This window comes from Saccopteryx leptura, chromosome 12 (genome assembly GCF_036850995.1).
Source record: "Saccopteryx leptura isolate mSacLep1 chromosome 12, mSacLep1_pri_phased_curated, whole genome shotgun sequence".
Taxonomy (NCBI): Eukaryota; Metazoa; Chordata; class Mammalia; order Chiroptera; family Emballonuridae; genus Saccopteryx; species Saccopteryx leptura.
In genome coordinates, this window is record NC_089514.1 from 25777956 (window position 1) to 25795580 (window position 17625).

Sequence of the window (17625 nt, forward strand, 5' to 3'; positions counted from 1 at the left end):
CGTGCAAGGGGTCCTGGGTTCAATTCCCGGCCAGGGCACACAGGAGAAGCGCCCATCTGCTTCTCCACCCCCACCCCCTCCTTCCTCTCTGTCTCTCTCTTCCCCTCCCGCAGCGAGGCTCCATTGGAGCAAAGATGGCCCAGGCACTGGGGATGGCTCCTTGGCCTCTGCCCCAGGCGCTAGAGTGGCTCTGGTCGCAACAGAGCGACGCCCCGGAGGGGCAGAGCATCGCCCCCTGGTGGGCAGAGCGTCGCCCCCTGGTGGGCGTGCCGGGTGGATCCGGGTCGGGCTCATGCGGGAGTCTGTCTGACTGTCTCTCCCCGTTTCCAGCTTCGGAAAAGTACCAAAAAAAAAAAAAAAAAAAAAAAAAAAATTCTTTCCATTGCAAGTGATTAGGACCAAAAAAATATCTTAAAGGTATCTCAGGAACAGGAAATACTTGGTAAGTCCAAATAATTCTATGCTGCTTCTTGTATCTGGAGATAGATATTATGTGGGAGACTAAAAAGAAATAAGGCTGGTGAACAGCTGCTCTGAAGAGTCCTACAGGTTATCTTATGGACAAAGGTAATGGGGAGCCATGGAAGAGATTAAAGAGGCCTAACGGCACAAATGGAAGACCAGGAGGTAAGTTAATGTACTCATCAACCTGGCCTTTTTCTCAGCCCTTACAATGATTTCATGAGCACCCAAATTCCACCCTTTTTGACTTACATATCTTAACATCATTTGTTTGCTGCCCTGTAACTTGGCAAAAGCTTTCTCACTGTTTGTAAATCAGCCTTTTATTTATATGTTTCAACAACAGTACTCAACAAATCATAGCCCACCTAAATACTTATTTTAATGCAAAATACAATAACTATGTATTTCAATTTCTTGGGAATGTTTAGTTTAATTAGAAGATTATAAAACACAACTATACTGACAGTTTGACACTCGATTATTTTCGAAGATTATCACTAGAAGTAAGTCATGGTGATTCATTAAAATAAGCTGATCACTGTTTAAATAATCAGGTTTAAAGAGGACCATAAAAAAGATCTTTCTGCCAAGGACTTCCAGGAATCTTTGTGTTTTATATCTTGCTTCTAACAGTAAGCTATACATTTGATTTTTAAAAATAAAACCTAGCCTGACCAGGCAGTGGCGCAGTGGATAGAGTGTCGGACTGGGATACAGAGGATCCAGGTTAGAAACCCCGAGGTCGCCGGCTTGAGCACAGGCTCATCAGCTTGAGTGTAAGGTCCCCTGCTTGAGCGTGGGATCATAGACATGACTCCATGGTCTCTGGCTTGAGCCCAAGGTTGCTGGCTTGAGTAAGGGGAAAGTCGCTCTGCTGTAGCCCCCCCCCCCCCCCAGTCAAGGCACATATGAGAAAGCAATCAATGAACAACTAAGGGCCCTCAACAAAGAATTGATGCTTCTCATCTCTCTCCCTTCCTGTCTGTCTGTCCCTATCAGTCCCTCTCTCTGCCTCTCTCATAAAAATAAAAAGAAAAAAAAATGAAACCTAAATATAGTGATTTGTTTTTGAAACTTTTCTCCACTTAATTCTGATATTGTCCTCTATCATCTACAAAATCCTTTTATTACAGTGCTAAGTGGTACATGCCTATTTCATTACTGCTGAAAGTTGAAACCGCCACTCATAGAAACAACTGTGGTTCTAAGAAGCAACAGACAGGAAATTCAGTTCCCTGAAGCAAGACTGGGGATTTACCTTGGTAGTAGTTAAAGGGGAAGAAAGAGACTTTCAGAGGCTTCTTTTTATCGGCAGTCTCTTATTAAAACCATTGTTCAACCCGACATAATTTATAAGAAGCCACATGTTTCCTCTACATGCTAATTTTTCAGTTTTCTTTTGTAGTGAATTACATTCATCTATTTGCTTCTTTTGAGGTGTAGATCCTTTCTCATCCGGACTAAGTGTCACAACATTACGGGCAAAACTGAGATACATAATGTTTCACTGTCACCTGACAGACAGGCTGGCTTATATGACTTGGTTGCACATAAATTATTAGTTACATATGTGAAGAGCTATAGTCTCATCCCATCCCCCTTGGCAAACTATGCTAAGTGCTCACATTGTTGTTTTCTCTTGACTAAGAACTAATGTAACCAAACGATTCTGATTTGTATAATAATTTTTAGAGATATTTATTCTATAGATACAGAAAGACAAAAATGCATATATGTGCATAGTCATGCTTACCAAATGACACTCATCAGTCCTGTATTTTCTTAACACCACATATCAAAATTTTTATTACAATCTAAATTTTCATAATAGCCCCATTTATCAAGTGGTTAATACATGCTAGAAATGGGCTAAGTGCTTTCCATTCACTATCCTGTTTAATCCTCACCACAACCCTTTGAGGGTGCCTTTCTACCCTTCTTTCATAAAGGAGAACACTGAGACATAATAGGGTCCAGGGCTGGGATTTCTAGAACAGATCTCTCCAACCACAAGGTCTTCATTTTTCCCCCCCCTTTTCTGAAGTTGGAAACAGGGAGGCAGTCAGACAGACTCCCGCATGCGCCCGACCGGGATCCACCCGGCACTCCCACCAGGGGGCGATGCTCTGCCCATCTGGGGCGTTGCTCTGCAGCAATCAGAGCCATTCTAGCGCCTGAGGCAGAGGCCACAGAGCCTTCCTCAGCACCCGGGCAAATTGCTCCAATGAAGCCTTGGCTGTGGGAGGGGAAGAGAGAGACAGAGAGGAAGGAGAGGGGGAGGGGTGGAGAAGCAGATGGGCGCTTCTCCTGTGTGCCCTGGCCGGGAATCGAACCTGGGACTCCCGCACGCCAGGCCAACGCTCTACCACTGAGACAACCGGCCAGGGCCAAGGTCTTCATTTTTAACTGCTTCATGATCGGTCCAGCTCTCTTCTCAAATCAAAGACAATATGTTAGTGAACAGTGCATTTCCCTGTGGGTAGGGTTCCAGGACATCCACTCCCTCTTTAGACAAAGCCTTTGATACATACTCTTCTTGTTGACTAAACTTTTTGTCTTAAATAAGCTTGAAAACCCTTAATCTAGATGACTTCTTCAGCTCTAAATCAGGTTATTTAGATATTACTAGAATATCTTTTACTATTTTTATTATTATGCAGGTAAGAAAACATAGAAAAATTTAGGTAGGTTTAAAATGTTTCAATAAAACAAAAATTAAGATAATATATTTAGTAAAAGGCGAAGGATTTATGCGATCTGAAGAGAAACCAGAGTATAATATATTTAAATAATAAAGAAGAAAAAAATTCACTGTGTGCAAGGCAGGTAGATAATAATACATGTCATCTTTTTTTTTTTTTTTTTTGTGGGATAGACAGAGAGAGGGACAGATAGGGAAAGACAGACAGGAAGGGAGAAAGATGAGAAGCATCAATTCTTCATTGTGGCACATTAGTTGTTCATTGATTGCTTTCTCATATGTGTCTTGACCAGGGGGTGAGGGTGGAGGGTAGGAATGAGGATGGAGAGTGGTGAAGGGGGTGGGCTCCAGTTGAGCCTGTGACCCATTGCTCAAGCCAGTGAACTTGGGACCAAGCCAGTGACCTTGGGCTTCAAGCAAGTGACTTTTGGGTCATATCTATGATTCCATAATCAAGCCAGTGACCCCGCACTCAAGCTGGTGAGCCTGTGCTCAAGCTGGTAACCTCGGGGTTTAGAACTTGAGTCCTCTGTGTCCCAGGTTGATGCTGTATCCACTGTGCCACCACCTGGTCAGGCAATAGATGTCATCTTTTAATTATCTGTGAAGATTCTGCAAACTATGGCCCACAGGTGAAATCTGACTGCAGTCTGTTTTGGGAGATAGTTTTCTAGTAACACAGACAAACCCAATCATTTACATATTATCTATGATTGTTTTTATTCTATTGTACAAAGTACAACAAATCTTTTTCTTTGAAGGTTCTAAGCAGCATTTGAAGTCTGAAATGGTTGGCAATAGACAAATCATTCTTGAAAAACAAGCAGCTGAAAATTTCTGAAATGTTGAAAATATTTTCAGGGGCAATAATCATAATAGTATGAGAACTTTTTAGAGCTTGACTTCAAAACTTGTCATCTCACAAGTTTAAAATTTTGTTTCACACACACAAAAAACTTGTCATCTCACAAGTTTTGAAATTTTGTTTCACACAAACAAAATTTTTTGAGGCTTTACTTCTAATATCAGATAGAATGCATTGAGATTTTTGAGGTAGTTTTATTTTTTAAATTATGGTATTATAAATTATGGCTTAAGGTATTATAAAATTTTGCTAAGAAAGTTTTAAAATGGAAATAAACAAGAAAGCTAATTTTCTGATCAAACAATTTCTGAGGGATTTCTGTATGGAGAAAAAGAAATAAAAGCCAGTAACACATATATGAGATACAAATTTATTTTCCCTCTTAAAGTAAGTTTGTTTGGAAAACTATATTGACATTTCTTTCAAAATGAAACAAGGACTTATCATATACTCCAGCATTCCGTTTCTAGAACACTACCAAAAATAATAAACTAATGTAACTAAACAATTCTGATTTGTATAATAATTTTTTGAGGTCTCTATTCTATAGAGCCAAAAAGACAAAAATGCATATATGTGAATAGTCACACATACCAATGGGTATACCTATTTATATACAAAGGTTTATACCTAACTGTTTATGGCAGCATTGTTCATAGTGACCAAAAAGTGGGAACAACCCAAAATGTCCATCAATTGATGAAGAGGAAAACAAAGTATTGTATATCCATACAATGGAATATTATTTGCCAATATAAAGGAATAAAGTATTGATAAAGCTACAACATGGATAATTTCAAAAAGGGAAAGAAGCCAGTCACAGAAGAACACACATAATTCCATTTGTACAGAATGTTGCCAAAAGGCAAGTACTGTATATAGAGATATAAAGGAAATTAGTTGTTGCTTAAGATTGAAGGTTGGAATGGAAAGAAATGTACGTTGCCATGAGGTTTATCTTTACAGGGATGCAAATGGTCTAAAATTAGATTATGATAATGTTTGTACAGCTCCTTAAACATGCTAACATTCATTGAATTAAATACTAAAAACAGGTATATTTTGTCATGTGAATTCATCTCAATAAGGCTATTTTTAAAAATCAGTCTGCATCTTGTAAAATTCTGATTTATTTTAAATTAGATTAGGGTAAATGTTTGGGACAGCTGGACAAAATCTAAATTTATTGACATCTATTAGATTGTTTTATAAATCTAACTCTTCAGGCCCTGAATAATAAAATTACACCTCCAATAGTATCAAACATTCTTACTATAGTTATAGAACTTAACTAATTATATATTACAAGTTATAATTGTGAGGCTCAAAATGCTTTATGATTTAGAAAAGTATGGCAACCTAAATCATATAAACAAAAACAGAAATGTCACACAGCTTTACCACCTGCTACAACATTTTATTGAAGGCTTCCAAAAGAATCTAAATAATATTTAGGGTATAATCACGACTCTTACTAGCCAGACATTTCAATTATAAAAGTATTTTATAATATATATTTAAAAGGCAAACATTATTGCTTATGTCTCTGGATGGCAGTTGAAAAGGAAAATATACACCTTTTCCAGTTCCATTGAAAAGAACATTCGTATTCCAATCTCATTTTAAATCACATTATGAAAAACATTATGTTGAAACAATTTATTAAAATAACTATTTCCTGTGGGGATTGTAGGAGAAAAGGGAGGTGGGGGGAGGTGGAAGAGTGTGGCGGGGGATAGACGGTGATAGAGGGAGACTTGACTTGGGGGGGTGAACACACAATGTAATATACAGAAGATGTATTGTAGAATTGTGCACCTGAATTCTGTATAATTTTATTAACCAATGACACCCCAATAAATTCAATAAAATAAAAAAAATAAAATAAAACAGAATAACTATTGTAGAAGTTGCTTTTACTGCATAAAAATGACAGAAAAAAATCTTTGAAAAGTAATGTCTCAGTCTTCTGTAAAATATTCTTTTTAAAAAAAATAATTTTGTAAAGATTTAATTGAGAAAGAGAACTTTATTGCTCTTATCATCCTTTCTAAGGTAAAATGATTTTAACTTTCTAGAACTTATGGGTTGAGATATAGGTCAAGTAGTAACTTCAGAGTTCTATGATAGAATATTATTGGCCATTTGAGAAATATATTTGATTATGTCACCTACCTAACAATGACCATGCAGTGGATAAGAGGTTAATTTTAAAATGTCCTTCAATATATACATATATTCTACTACTACATGAAGCTAGAGAAGCATTTATTTACTAACAATTTTTTTTCTCTGATTGATTTAAAATCTTCTCATCTCGTTTGCTATTTTTTCTGCAGCTAAACTAGAAATTTGTCATTTTCCTCCTAAAAAAATACAATGATGTTCCTTCTTATAAATTGCCCTCTTGGGTTTTCTTGTCAGCCTGCTTCAAGGAAATTCATGTGTTCAATATACTTGCTCGTAGTTTGGCCCATACCAAATGGTTGTTTAATCCAAATATATGGGCAACAAACTGAGCTGATCATTCTGAAGAAAGTATGGTTGAACAGCCAAGACCACAGGGTAGTTGAAGAGAAGACCGCACACATCCTGAGCTCCCCAGTCTGGAGTGAGGGGAGGACAGCTGATGACTGGATATGTAGTGTCACCAGCATCACTGGTCCTAAACCATTGCTTCTGCCTGCCACTGCCACAAAGACTGCAGGAATGCCATCCCTTCACACTCAGATTTCATCCTCAGAGTTTCATCTTGTCCTTTATGGGCAGAGGTTACCCGAAATTCACATGGAATGCCAAAAGTTCTACACACCTTCTTGATTTTTTCACAGTGACTGAGATCCAAACTGGAGCCCAGCAATACTACAACATTGCACTGAATTTCTGGTTTCTAAGCAACTCTAATCTTTCAGCGACTGACTCAAAATTTTTCTTGACCATCTGGAGCCCTTCAGCAGTTACTTCTTTGAGGTCATGATACGACTGTTTGTCTTTCTGTTGGCTTCCATCTACTGATGACCAGAGTCTCCGGGATTTATTATCAATAACATCAGCAGGAACAGTTTGTTTCGTGGTGACATCAACACCAAATTCAATCTTCATATCAACCAGTGTACCGTCCTGGGGCAACCAGGATTTCTCCAATATTTCAAAAATAGCCTGTGTAGCATGATTCATGATATCTACTCCAGTTTGGCCTATAACAAGACCAGCAAAGTAAAACTTCGCAGCAACGAGCTGTTCCTCAGACCACTGTGGGTCATTATTGGCATTATCCTTAAAAACAATATATCTTCACATTAGGAGGGTAAAACTTGTACCCTTCCTTGACACCAGGATTTCTTTTGAGAAAAGAACCAGTTGTTATTCTTCTACATTCAATGGGAATCATTTCACACTTAGGTGCAATGAAAGCTGTCTCCCCACATTTTCGGGTGAAAGCAGTTTTGACACCTGCTTCCCGTAACAACTGAAAAATACAACTAGTAATTTTCTCAGAGATTGTAGCTTTTTCTTTCAGGTGATTCTTTCTGGCTGCATTTCCTGCTGTACTCTGGTCCTTGGACTACAGGAGGACTTCCCCTGGACTGTCTAACAATTCATAGACTTCTTTTGTTTTACCCTCAGAGTTTTTTCTTTACCAATGTTTAATACCTCAGCAGTCGCCATTATCCTGGGTGGGCTGAGGGCAGCGGCCATGATAGGAAGAGACACTGGACTCTGGTCTGAAATATTCTTATCTATAAAATAGGAAGATTACTTAGCTGGTAAAACTTGTGTTACTGTGTTACAAGCTATGCAGTTCTGCATGGCTGATCGATATGTAATCAGTTTCTCAATCTCTGTGATTATGAATTTATGTCCAAAAGTTAACTTAATTGGGGATTAAAACATTTCTACTCTACTGAGCATTTCCAGGAAATCTCTTTGGAGTCAATGATGCTGAGATCTGTTTATATAAAGGGCTTGCTTTCTGGCTGGTGGGTGAAAGATTCATTAAAAACATTTATTTTTCATATTGTGGCAAAATATACATAACATGAATTTACCACCTTAAGCATTTAAAAATATATAGTTCAGTAGCAAAAGTATATTCACATTGCGAAAGCATCCTTACCATCCATCTTTAGAAGTTTCTCATCTTTCTGACCTGAAACTCTGTGCCCATTAAACAATAACACGCCATTGTCCCCTGCTCCCAGCCTTTGCAACCACCATTTTCTTTTCTGTGTCTTTAATCTTGACTGTTCTAGGTACTTAATTTAAGTGGAATCATAAAATATTTGAATTTTTGTGACAGATTTCACTTAGCATAATGTCTTCAAAGTTTATCCATGTTTGTAGCTTGTATCAGAATTTCCTTCCCTTTTACAGCTGAATAATATTCCATGGTATCAAATGTCTGTATATATTACAACCAGGGGGCGACAAGCTGTCATTGGAAATATCGCAAAAAACAGTTTTATTGTTTTTTGTCAGGTATCATTTAACATTTTTTCATTACTCTTATAACACAGTCTATTTTTGTGTATCTCTTTTATTGTTCTTATTTAAGTACTAAATGCATGAAATAATCAACTACCGTTCAGTGTATCCTTTTTTATACTTAAAACTGTCACTAGGGCAGAGAACCAGTGGTTACATCACTTGAATCCCAGCACTGGTCATGCTACAATAAACATGATCAAATTCATGCTAATGAGTGTTCTTAAAATTTTTTCTTTAAAATAGCAAGTCTCTATCTAGTTGACTCCTCTTCAACGAAAAGGAATATGCTGTCCTTGAGAGTGAGATGTGTTTCATTTAATGTCTCTGTCTGGGTGGAATGGCTTCCTGAATATAAACTCAGGGCCAGAACCAAGGCATTAATTTGTGAAGCTCAAGTGTTGAGCTTGACAGCATCCTCCTTCCCGATACTATTTCTATGAATCTCCTCCTAAAGATGTGCCAGGAGACAGCAAGACTCTCATTTAGTAAAAACTACACAGGCCAAGGAACTCATATGTTTATACAAACATGGGTTTTCCTAAGGGCACTCTGAATTACACTGCATACTGTAATAGGATAATGCTGAAAAAAGAGACACCTTATTTATTTATTTATTTTTATTATTATTTTTTTTCTGAAGCTAGAAACGGGGAGAGACAGACAGACTCCCGCATGCGCCCAACCGGGATCCACCCGGCACGCCCACCAGGGGCGACGCTCTGCCCCTCCGTGGCGTCGCTCTGCCGAGACCAGAGCCACTCTAGCTCCTGGGGCAGAGGCCAAGGAGCCATCCCCAGCGCCCAGGCCATCTTTGCTCCAATGGAGCCTTGGCTGCGGGAGGGGAAGAGAGAGACAGAGAGGAAGGGGGGGGGGGTGGAGAAGCAGATGGGCGCTTCTCCTATGTGCCCTGGCCGGGAATCGAACCCGGGTCCCCCGCACGCCAGGCCGACGCTCTACTGCTGAGCCAACCGGCCAGGGCACCTTTGATTTATTAACAGCAAACTATTATGTCATTTGTGTTAGCTACTCTGTGTCAGACACGGATCTAAATGCTCTTTTCCAGATCCCTCCTCCTCCTACCACACCCCCACGTGTATATACTTTTGTTTCTTAAACTCTATGGGGTAGAGACTTAATTGCTGTCATTTCCACTGTACAGAAAAATAAGGTTAGGAGGAGAAGGATAGCATCCAAGGTTCACAGCCAGCAAAGAAGTAGTAGGTCTCTAATTAGAACCCACGTGTCCTGACCCCAGGGTTCATATACTTAATCACTATCTCTTTCTGCCCCCTGAATTTGGGAGTTTCGCTCATAAAGTTCATCATCATTTTGGACATAAAACTGAAAAGAACGAAAAAAAAATTTTTTTCCCAAGGAAATCATTTAAAATTTTCTCCTGGTAGGCTTTTCTTTTAATTAAGCTACATTGTACTTATTAGCTTTTTCCATCTTCCCTCAACATTCTTTATTATTTCTCTCTTGGTTATATTCACTGAATTTTACAAGTATCATCAATATTTATGATTAGGATACCATGCATCTATTGTTTTTCTCTTCTTCAAAAATAGTTAAAAATGTTTGAATTATATATCAATTTTTGATACACTTGACCTGCTATGTTAAAATGTCATTTTATACCTTTTTATTTCTCACTCTGTCTTATTACATAATTTTTATTCAGTATATTCTTGCAGACCCAAAGCCAGTTTACATAAATTTTCCACGAAGATTTGAAAAACAATTTAAGTTGCTGGGTTGTTTTTGTTTTTTTTTTTCATCTTAACTCATTTATATGGAAGCAAATTGGGTCTTTGTCTATTGTAAACTCATAAACTGGCATTCATCAATCAAAAATGGAAGGGAAAATGAGACCTGCTAAAATTTAAATTGTATGCTCAGGGTTTGCTGGAAGTTAGGTAAGTGACGTTACGCTCCAAGAAAGTATAGAAGTTGATTGCATTTTTACAGATATTGCTGGATAATAAATTCACAAAAAGCCTGTTATAATTTTTTCCTGATTATAGATATTTCTTTACTCCTGGTGATTTCACAAATAGATTGAGAAAAATTAATGTTTATTTTCCTTTCCCAGTTTTATTAGGCTTTATAAGCTGAAACAATAGATACACACTAAAAATCTCGTAATTTCATTCTGCTCACATTAAATTGTTCTTCCACAAAGATCTTAAGATAAAAATAATCTGCCTACCCCCGCCCCCAAAGTTATACTTCACTTTTCTTCTGGAAGGTTGGGAGCCTTCTCTTCATGTAAAAGGAGGCTCCACACAGTATTTTGCACCACAAATAAAATTTTTTCCAAGATAGGTTAGTGCTTCTACGTTTGGAAACAGGTTTTGAACTTTTAAATGCCAATTTCTCTTTCATATAAAAACTTATAAATGATTTTTAAGCTTATTTATGTATCTGGGCACCTCCTGTCTTTAGCACCGTGCCCAATGCAAGCCTCAATCCAAATCTACAGGTGGACCTGGGTCCTGAACCCTGGTGCCCACGGGAGCCCAGGACCAGCTCTGTTGACAAGCGTCTTCTTTCCCCTCAGTGCAGGCTCTGAAAACAAGTCCCAAGAGGTGAATAAGGAGACTCTAGAACTGACACTGCCAAAGAAAAACTAGGAGGGCAAGGTTGTATTTAATGACAAAAATAAAAAATAAAAAAATGCAGACTTCGTTTTTAAAAAGGAGGGCGCTCCCTTTGCAGAGGCCCCCAGACATCTGAAGACAACTTCAGATTGGAGAATCCCCAAGGCAACCCTGGGGGTCATGTGACCATATGCTCAAGGATCCCGAGGCACTGGGTCACCACTGGACAATTGGAAGAGCTGTGGGAATCATTAATCAGCAAATACGCCATGTCTGACCCACGTGTTTGGAGAATGTCTAGATGTCCTCTTTTTCGTTTCTGGAAACCTGTCATAGCGGTAGAAGAAGAGAATGACTACTTGCTCTTCCCATCCTTGATCTCTGAGGCGGCCAGAGTAACTTCTGAGAAGCATGTGCACCTTTGGGGAGCAAGCAAGCAATCCCAATTATCAGATTAAAAATTAATCTGCAGGTATGATGGGTTATACTGCCTCTTTTAACAGAACCTTGCGAGATTTCTTTTATTGGAGGTCCGTTTGAACATTCTAGAATTACTATATTTTCCTAAAGCATCTGCTCAAACAGGGAGATGCGGGGTGCCAACTTTTATCTGGGAGCTTGCGACTTCTGCTGGCATCCACGGTTCCGCAGCCAGAACGGGTGGCCTCGCCACGGTCTCCTGGAACAAACTGGGCGTGGCTTCTTGGCAGCCAGGTGGGGGGCTTAGAGGGAGGAGTCGCCAGATCGGGGCCCCTGTCCCTGGAAAGGGTTGGCTACTGCGCCCCACAGCCGGGCCAAGCAGCGACCCTAACGGCCGAGCAGGATCAGGAAAGTCCTGTAATTGGACTTAGGGGCTGCGGTGGCCCCGTCCTCCCTGCACCTAAGGCTGGGGCGATCTGCGACGCCTTCGTCCCTACCGGTGACGGTGACGGCAGCGATGCCTGGCGAAATCTGGGCGCTGGCACTGGCACTGACGCTCCTGGCCCCGGGGAATGGTCAGCGAGGTAGGGCGCTGGCGGATGGGAGTACAGGGGCGCCCCCTGGACCTCTAGGAGAAGGGGGCTTTCCTGGTGACATGGGGGCGTCCCTGCGCGTGTTCACGGCCACATCTGCTATCTGTCTCTCACTGACTTCCGCTCTGTCCAGCTGCTGTCTTTGGCCACTTCACAGCCACGGTGTTTCTGTTTTCCTCAGTATGCAGGTGGCAGTTGCCTCCAGTCTCCCTGCTTTAAGACCCTCAGCCGTGTTTCTGTTCCTTTGTGTCCGGATATCCTGCTCCTTTCAGTCCCTTTCATTTAACGTGAGAACCTTCCCGGGTCTGTCAGATATCCCAGATGCAGTCAGATGCGAATTATCCGAAAAGAGCTCAATTCCAAACTGCACGATTTCTTCCCTAGCTCCGCCCCACAGCCGATAATAATGAATGAACATTTTATTCCTTCAATATCAAAAAGTTAATGTTTTGCGATGATATTTTTGTGTAGCTGTTGGGATCGGTTTAGCTAACTGCTAAAGAGATCTCTCCGGAGAGAATAGCGCCCCTCCCACTGCTTTACCCACACAAAGGAAGGTTTAAAATACAATGAGGTTAAAACAAAATATACTTTCTACTGAAGACAGAAGGCTGAAGACGGAAGACTATTTCCCCCCGTGGAGCTGAGACAGCGAAACCTTGTCGCAGCAGCAGAGCGCCCCAATGCGCCCCCTCCCCCCCGAGCGGAACCCGAGCGGGTCTGGGCCGAGCGGACCCTCGCGGAGCTGCCTGGCTGAGCCCCGGCCTGGCCCCGCGGTCGCCGGTCGCCGGGCCTCCCGGGAAACCTCCCAGCCCTGGGGTTTCCCCAGCAGCCGCTCGGCAGCTCCTCCAGCTGCTCTCCAGCTGCGCTGTTTTCACCACTCTGCTGTTACGTTGAGCAGTTCACGCTAAACCTTCCTTCTTCACCGCACCCAAATTGGGGATTACTGTTGACGTTTAAATTGGCGCCAGTGACCTTTGGTTGACACTCCAAGGTACCTAAGGTGGGACCCCGAAACCAGGACCAATCTCCTGACACCGTCCTGAGACCAACCCAGCTGGCACCCGAACAATCCCTGCGCTCGAGCTGCCTTCCCGGAGGCACCCGGGTCTCAGCGATGTGAACTGTGACTAAGTGAATTGATTAACTTGGCTTCCTTAAACAACTAAGAACACCCCCCCCCCCTTTCTCTCTGGTTTTTTCTTGTGCTTCAAAACTTCCCCTCTACCCTATTCCTTTTCTTGTGCTTAATAATAAAATCAAACTTCAATAATTCATCGTTTAAAAAAACTTTAAAATCTTTATATTTTTTCTTGCACTAAAGAATACAGCGCCTTACAAAAATCAGATGGGCGTTAAAAGATTGGTTTAGTTGGTTGTTTTCTACGACCTGGGAGAGGTGGGACTTGGGGGACAGGTGGCTATGCAGAGGAAGCAGGTCATGGGGGGGAGGTGTGTGTGTCAATAATGACATTTAAATCTGGAGGACCATTCCCAACAGGAATCTTTGTAGAGCCTGGAACTTCCAAGGGTAGAAGTAAACAAATCCTAACTCAAAATCCATCGGCAATATTGCTTGCGGATTTCTCAGGGTAATCAGTTCATAAAGTATATAAATGTCTAATTGCTATGTTGTATACCTGAAGCGAATATATAATATGTCATCTGTATCCAACAAATAAATTACAAAAATATTGCTTATCCCAAATTAAATGGAAATAAAGTTCTTGAAGCTTAAATATATCAAAAAGGCATTCTAAAAAGTTTGTTGATTGGTTTATTGTATTTACAAAAAGTTCAAGTTAAGTAATCTTTGACTATTAAAAGATCTGACATTTCAGATAATCTGTATGTGTAATTCTAGGTTAATTTGATTTATTTTTGTTTTGGAATCTATTTTAATTGAGGACTGAACTATTTTAATGAAGAATACACCTCCATAAAAACACTTATCTTTCCATCCCAGCTCAGGAGTGCTCTCCTGGGGGACACCAGTTGCTCCAGAGCCCTCATAGAAGTATCCATTTTGACTCACTGCACCTCCAGCAGTCAGCTGCACAAGACCTCATATGTGACCATTCCCTTGCTGCCGGGTGGTATAGATTTCTCCTCTTTGACAGACCTGCTGAGATGCCAACCAAATGTGTCGAGGTATTTCAACTCACTTCTTCTTACCTATTTTTTTCCATAGGAAGCTTAAATCTTATTATAACCAATTTATTTCTCATGCTGAATTATTATTTTAATTTGCATCCAGATTGAACTAATCTGGAATATCCCCATGCTTCTTTTTATATTATGTAATAATGATAGTAATAGTTTATACTATAGTCATTCAGTCCACCAAATGCTTTTACCTAGAGCATCTTATATAATTTTTAAAGCAATTCTAGAATGAAGCCTATTATTATTATTTCCAGCATCCAGTGCAAGACAAATATTCTTAGACGTGACACTCCTGGAGTCACCCAGCTAGCAGATCAACCAGTCAAATTCTGGTTATAGGTTGTTATTCTCCAGAGCTCCTGTACTTAACCCCAGATAACCAGAAAACCTGATTATGTCCTTGTCAGGCTTAAACACAGGCCCACTTTCCTTATTGGTACCCACGTTTTGTGAATTATGCAGAGACAGGAATTATTTTCCTCTTTAAGCATGCAACTAATGAGAAAACCTCAGAAAATATATCTAAATTTTAAGTTGTCTGACCAGGCGGTGGCGCAGTGGATAGAGCATCAGACTGGGATGCGGAAGGACCCAGGTTCAATACCCCGAGGTCACCAGCTTGAGCGCGGGCTCATTTGGTTTGAGCAAAGCTCACCAGCTTGGACCCAAGGTCACTGGCTCGAGCAAGGGGTTACTCGGTCTGCTGTAGCTCACGGTCAAGGCACATATGAGAAAGCAATCGATGAACAACTAAGGTGTCGCAATGAAAAACTGATGATTGATGCTTCTCATCTCTCTGTTTCTGTCTGTCTGTCCCTATCTATCCCTCTCTCTGACTCTCTCTCTCTCTCTGTAAAAAAAAAAAAATTAAGTTGTGACATTGTAGCTGCCTTGTTTTCTCCTTTTTATTTATTTGCTTATCATTTTTGTGACACTTTGCCTAAACTGAAAAAGTAAAATTTGAGGAAATTCACTACATCCTTAAATATTTGTGTTGTTTTGGTTCTATATTTTATTCAATAGTTCCGCGGGTAAATTAGCTATAATCTATTCTAGATCCTCACACAAATGTGAAGGTGAACTGTCTCCTTTCCCGGAGCTCACTGTGCCTGATGAGGAAGTGTTCCCTGTTTCCATTCTTTCATGCCCCCTTGAACCAAGCCTTTGGACCATTCAGCTGGAGAATTGGTAGAATTCTCTTTTTGTCTACAGAATAATACAAGTCTGTGTAAATAATTCATGTGCATTATTGAAAATTTAGAAAATAAAGAACACATAATAGAATAATATTCATTCATAATATACCCCCGCATTCTTTACATCATTAACATTTTGCTATAGTTCCCTATTATTTATATTATTTTGTATGATTCATGCTATGTATTCAGTTACATAACTTTTTTTTTTCAGTTACAGCTATAGCATTAACATTTTCTTCTTATATTAGAAATTCTTTGTATTAGTTTGAAAATAACCTGTCATACATCAACATTTATTTAAACCAGGGGTCCCCAAACTACCAGGCCGCATGCGGCCCCCTGAGCCATTTACCCGGCCCCCACCGCACTTCCAGAAGGGGCACCTCTTTCATTGGTGGTCAGCATCCACATCCTGTGCTCCTGGAGTATACTGTATGTGGCGGTGTGGCTCACGTACAGTACTACTTCCGTTTTGTTTTTTTACTTTAAAACAAGATATGTGCAGTATACATAGGGATTTGTTCATAGTTTTTTTATAGTCCGGCCCTCCAACGGTCTGAGGACAGTGAACTGGCCTCCTGTGTAAAAAGTTTGGAAACCCCTGATTTAAACCATTATTATATATGTATACTTTTAGGCTTTCTGCAATTAGCAAATGTGCATATAAATCACTGTTCTATTTTAGTATTTTTGAGGTTTTAAATATGTATAGTTACATTGTTTTTCAATAATATAATGCTAATTTTAAATTCTAATAGCAATAGATAAAAATACCTTTTCTGGTACTGAATATTCTCATGTATTCATTAGACATCTGTATTTATTTTTTAAATTATGTTTGTGTATTTTGCCAATTTGTGATCTTAGAATTTTTAAATGGGTATTACATGGTTAAAATAAAATAAGAAATATAATAATATATAAACAATATAATATATACTAAATATAATGCTATTTACAAGTAATTTTCTCCTCATTTAATTCTAATTTTTCTTATATTTTTAAAATAATTATTTAATCTAACTATCAATCTTTTCCTTTATGATTTTTCCTTTGCTTTTAAGCATGGAAAGAGTAATATGCAAAATTACAATCTGGCTAACGATTATTGACCTATTGCTACGTAGAAGTAGTTTTATATAATACATTATTTATTCATCACAGCACTGTGAGGTGGGTACTACAATTCACCTAATACGACAACAATTCACCTAAGTGCCCAAGTTGACACATTTAGTAAGTGTCCCAGCTCTTCTCAAATCAGTCTGCTATTTTCTGTGGGTTAATTTTCTATTTACTTCTATTTTCTGTCTGAAATTGATTTAGATAATTGGTAACAAATGAGGCTTTACCTTCATCTTTTCCAAATTGCCAACCACTTGTTTTCACCAGATTTTGAACAATTTTTTTCCTTTCCCCTGCTATTTTGAGGACTCCTGAACTGAACTTTAATTTTTTACATATACTGTTCACGGCAATTTTTCAAGAAATCGCCAAGATCAGTTTATCTTTGTGCTACATGTTAAGATGACTTCAGACAGATTGATTTTGTCTTAGAATGTTCAGCTATTTTACTAAGTTAACTGACACTGAATTTCTCTTGTTCATAATACAAATGTAACAGATGGAATAAAGGTATTTAGGCCCTGGCCGGTTGGCTCAGTGGTAGAGCATCAGCCTGGCATGCGGGGGACCTGAGTTCGATTCCCGGCCAGGGCACATAGGAGAAGTGCCCATTTGCTACTCCACCGCCCCCCTCCTTCCTCCCTGTCTCTCTCTTCCCCTCCCGCAGTCAAGGCTCCATTGGAGCAAAGATGGCCCGGGCGCTGGGGACGGCTCCTTGGCCTCTGCCCCAGGCGCTAGAGTGGCTCTGGTCGCGGCAGAGCGACGCCCCGGAGGGGCAGAGCATCGCCCCCTGGTGGGCAGAGCGTCGCCCCTGGTGGGCGGGCCGGGTGGATCCCGGTCGGGTGCATGCGGGAGTCTGTCTGACTGTCTCTCCCCGTTTCCAGCTTCAGAAAAATACAAATAAATAAATAAATAAACAACTAAGGTGCCACAACTAAGAATTGATGTTTCTCATTTCTCTCCCTTCCTGTCTGTCCCTCTCTGTCCCTCTCTCTTAAAATAA

General features: G+C 40.1%; 1 protein-coding gene and 1 pseudogene across 1 annotated transcript in view; one reads left to right on the top strand and one right to left on the bottom strand.

Moving 5' to 3' along the window:
- Positions 1–6423: 6423 nt before the first annotated feature.
- LOC136384075 (bifunctional phosphoribosylaminoimidazole carboxylase/phosphoribosylaminoimidazole succinocarboxamide synthetase pseudogene) lies at positions 6424–7718 on the bottom strand (annotated as a pseudogene).
- A 4338-nt stretch (positions 7719–12056) lies between these two features.
- Positions 12057–17625, top strand: part of VWDE (von Willebrand factor D and EGF domains) — a 65221-nt gene continuing 59652 nt past the window's right edge. Inside the window, exons 1-2 of the mRNA XM_066353778.1 lie at positions 12057–12123; positions 14099–14283. Of these exons, the coding sequence (XP_066209875.1) occupies positions 12057–12123; positions 14099–14283 (252 nt within the window). The remainder of the gene's footprint in view (positions 12124–14098; positions 14284–17625) is intronic.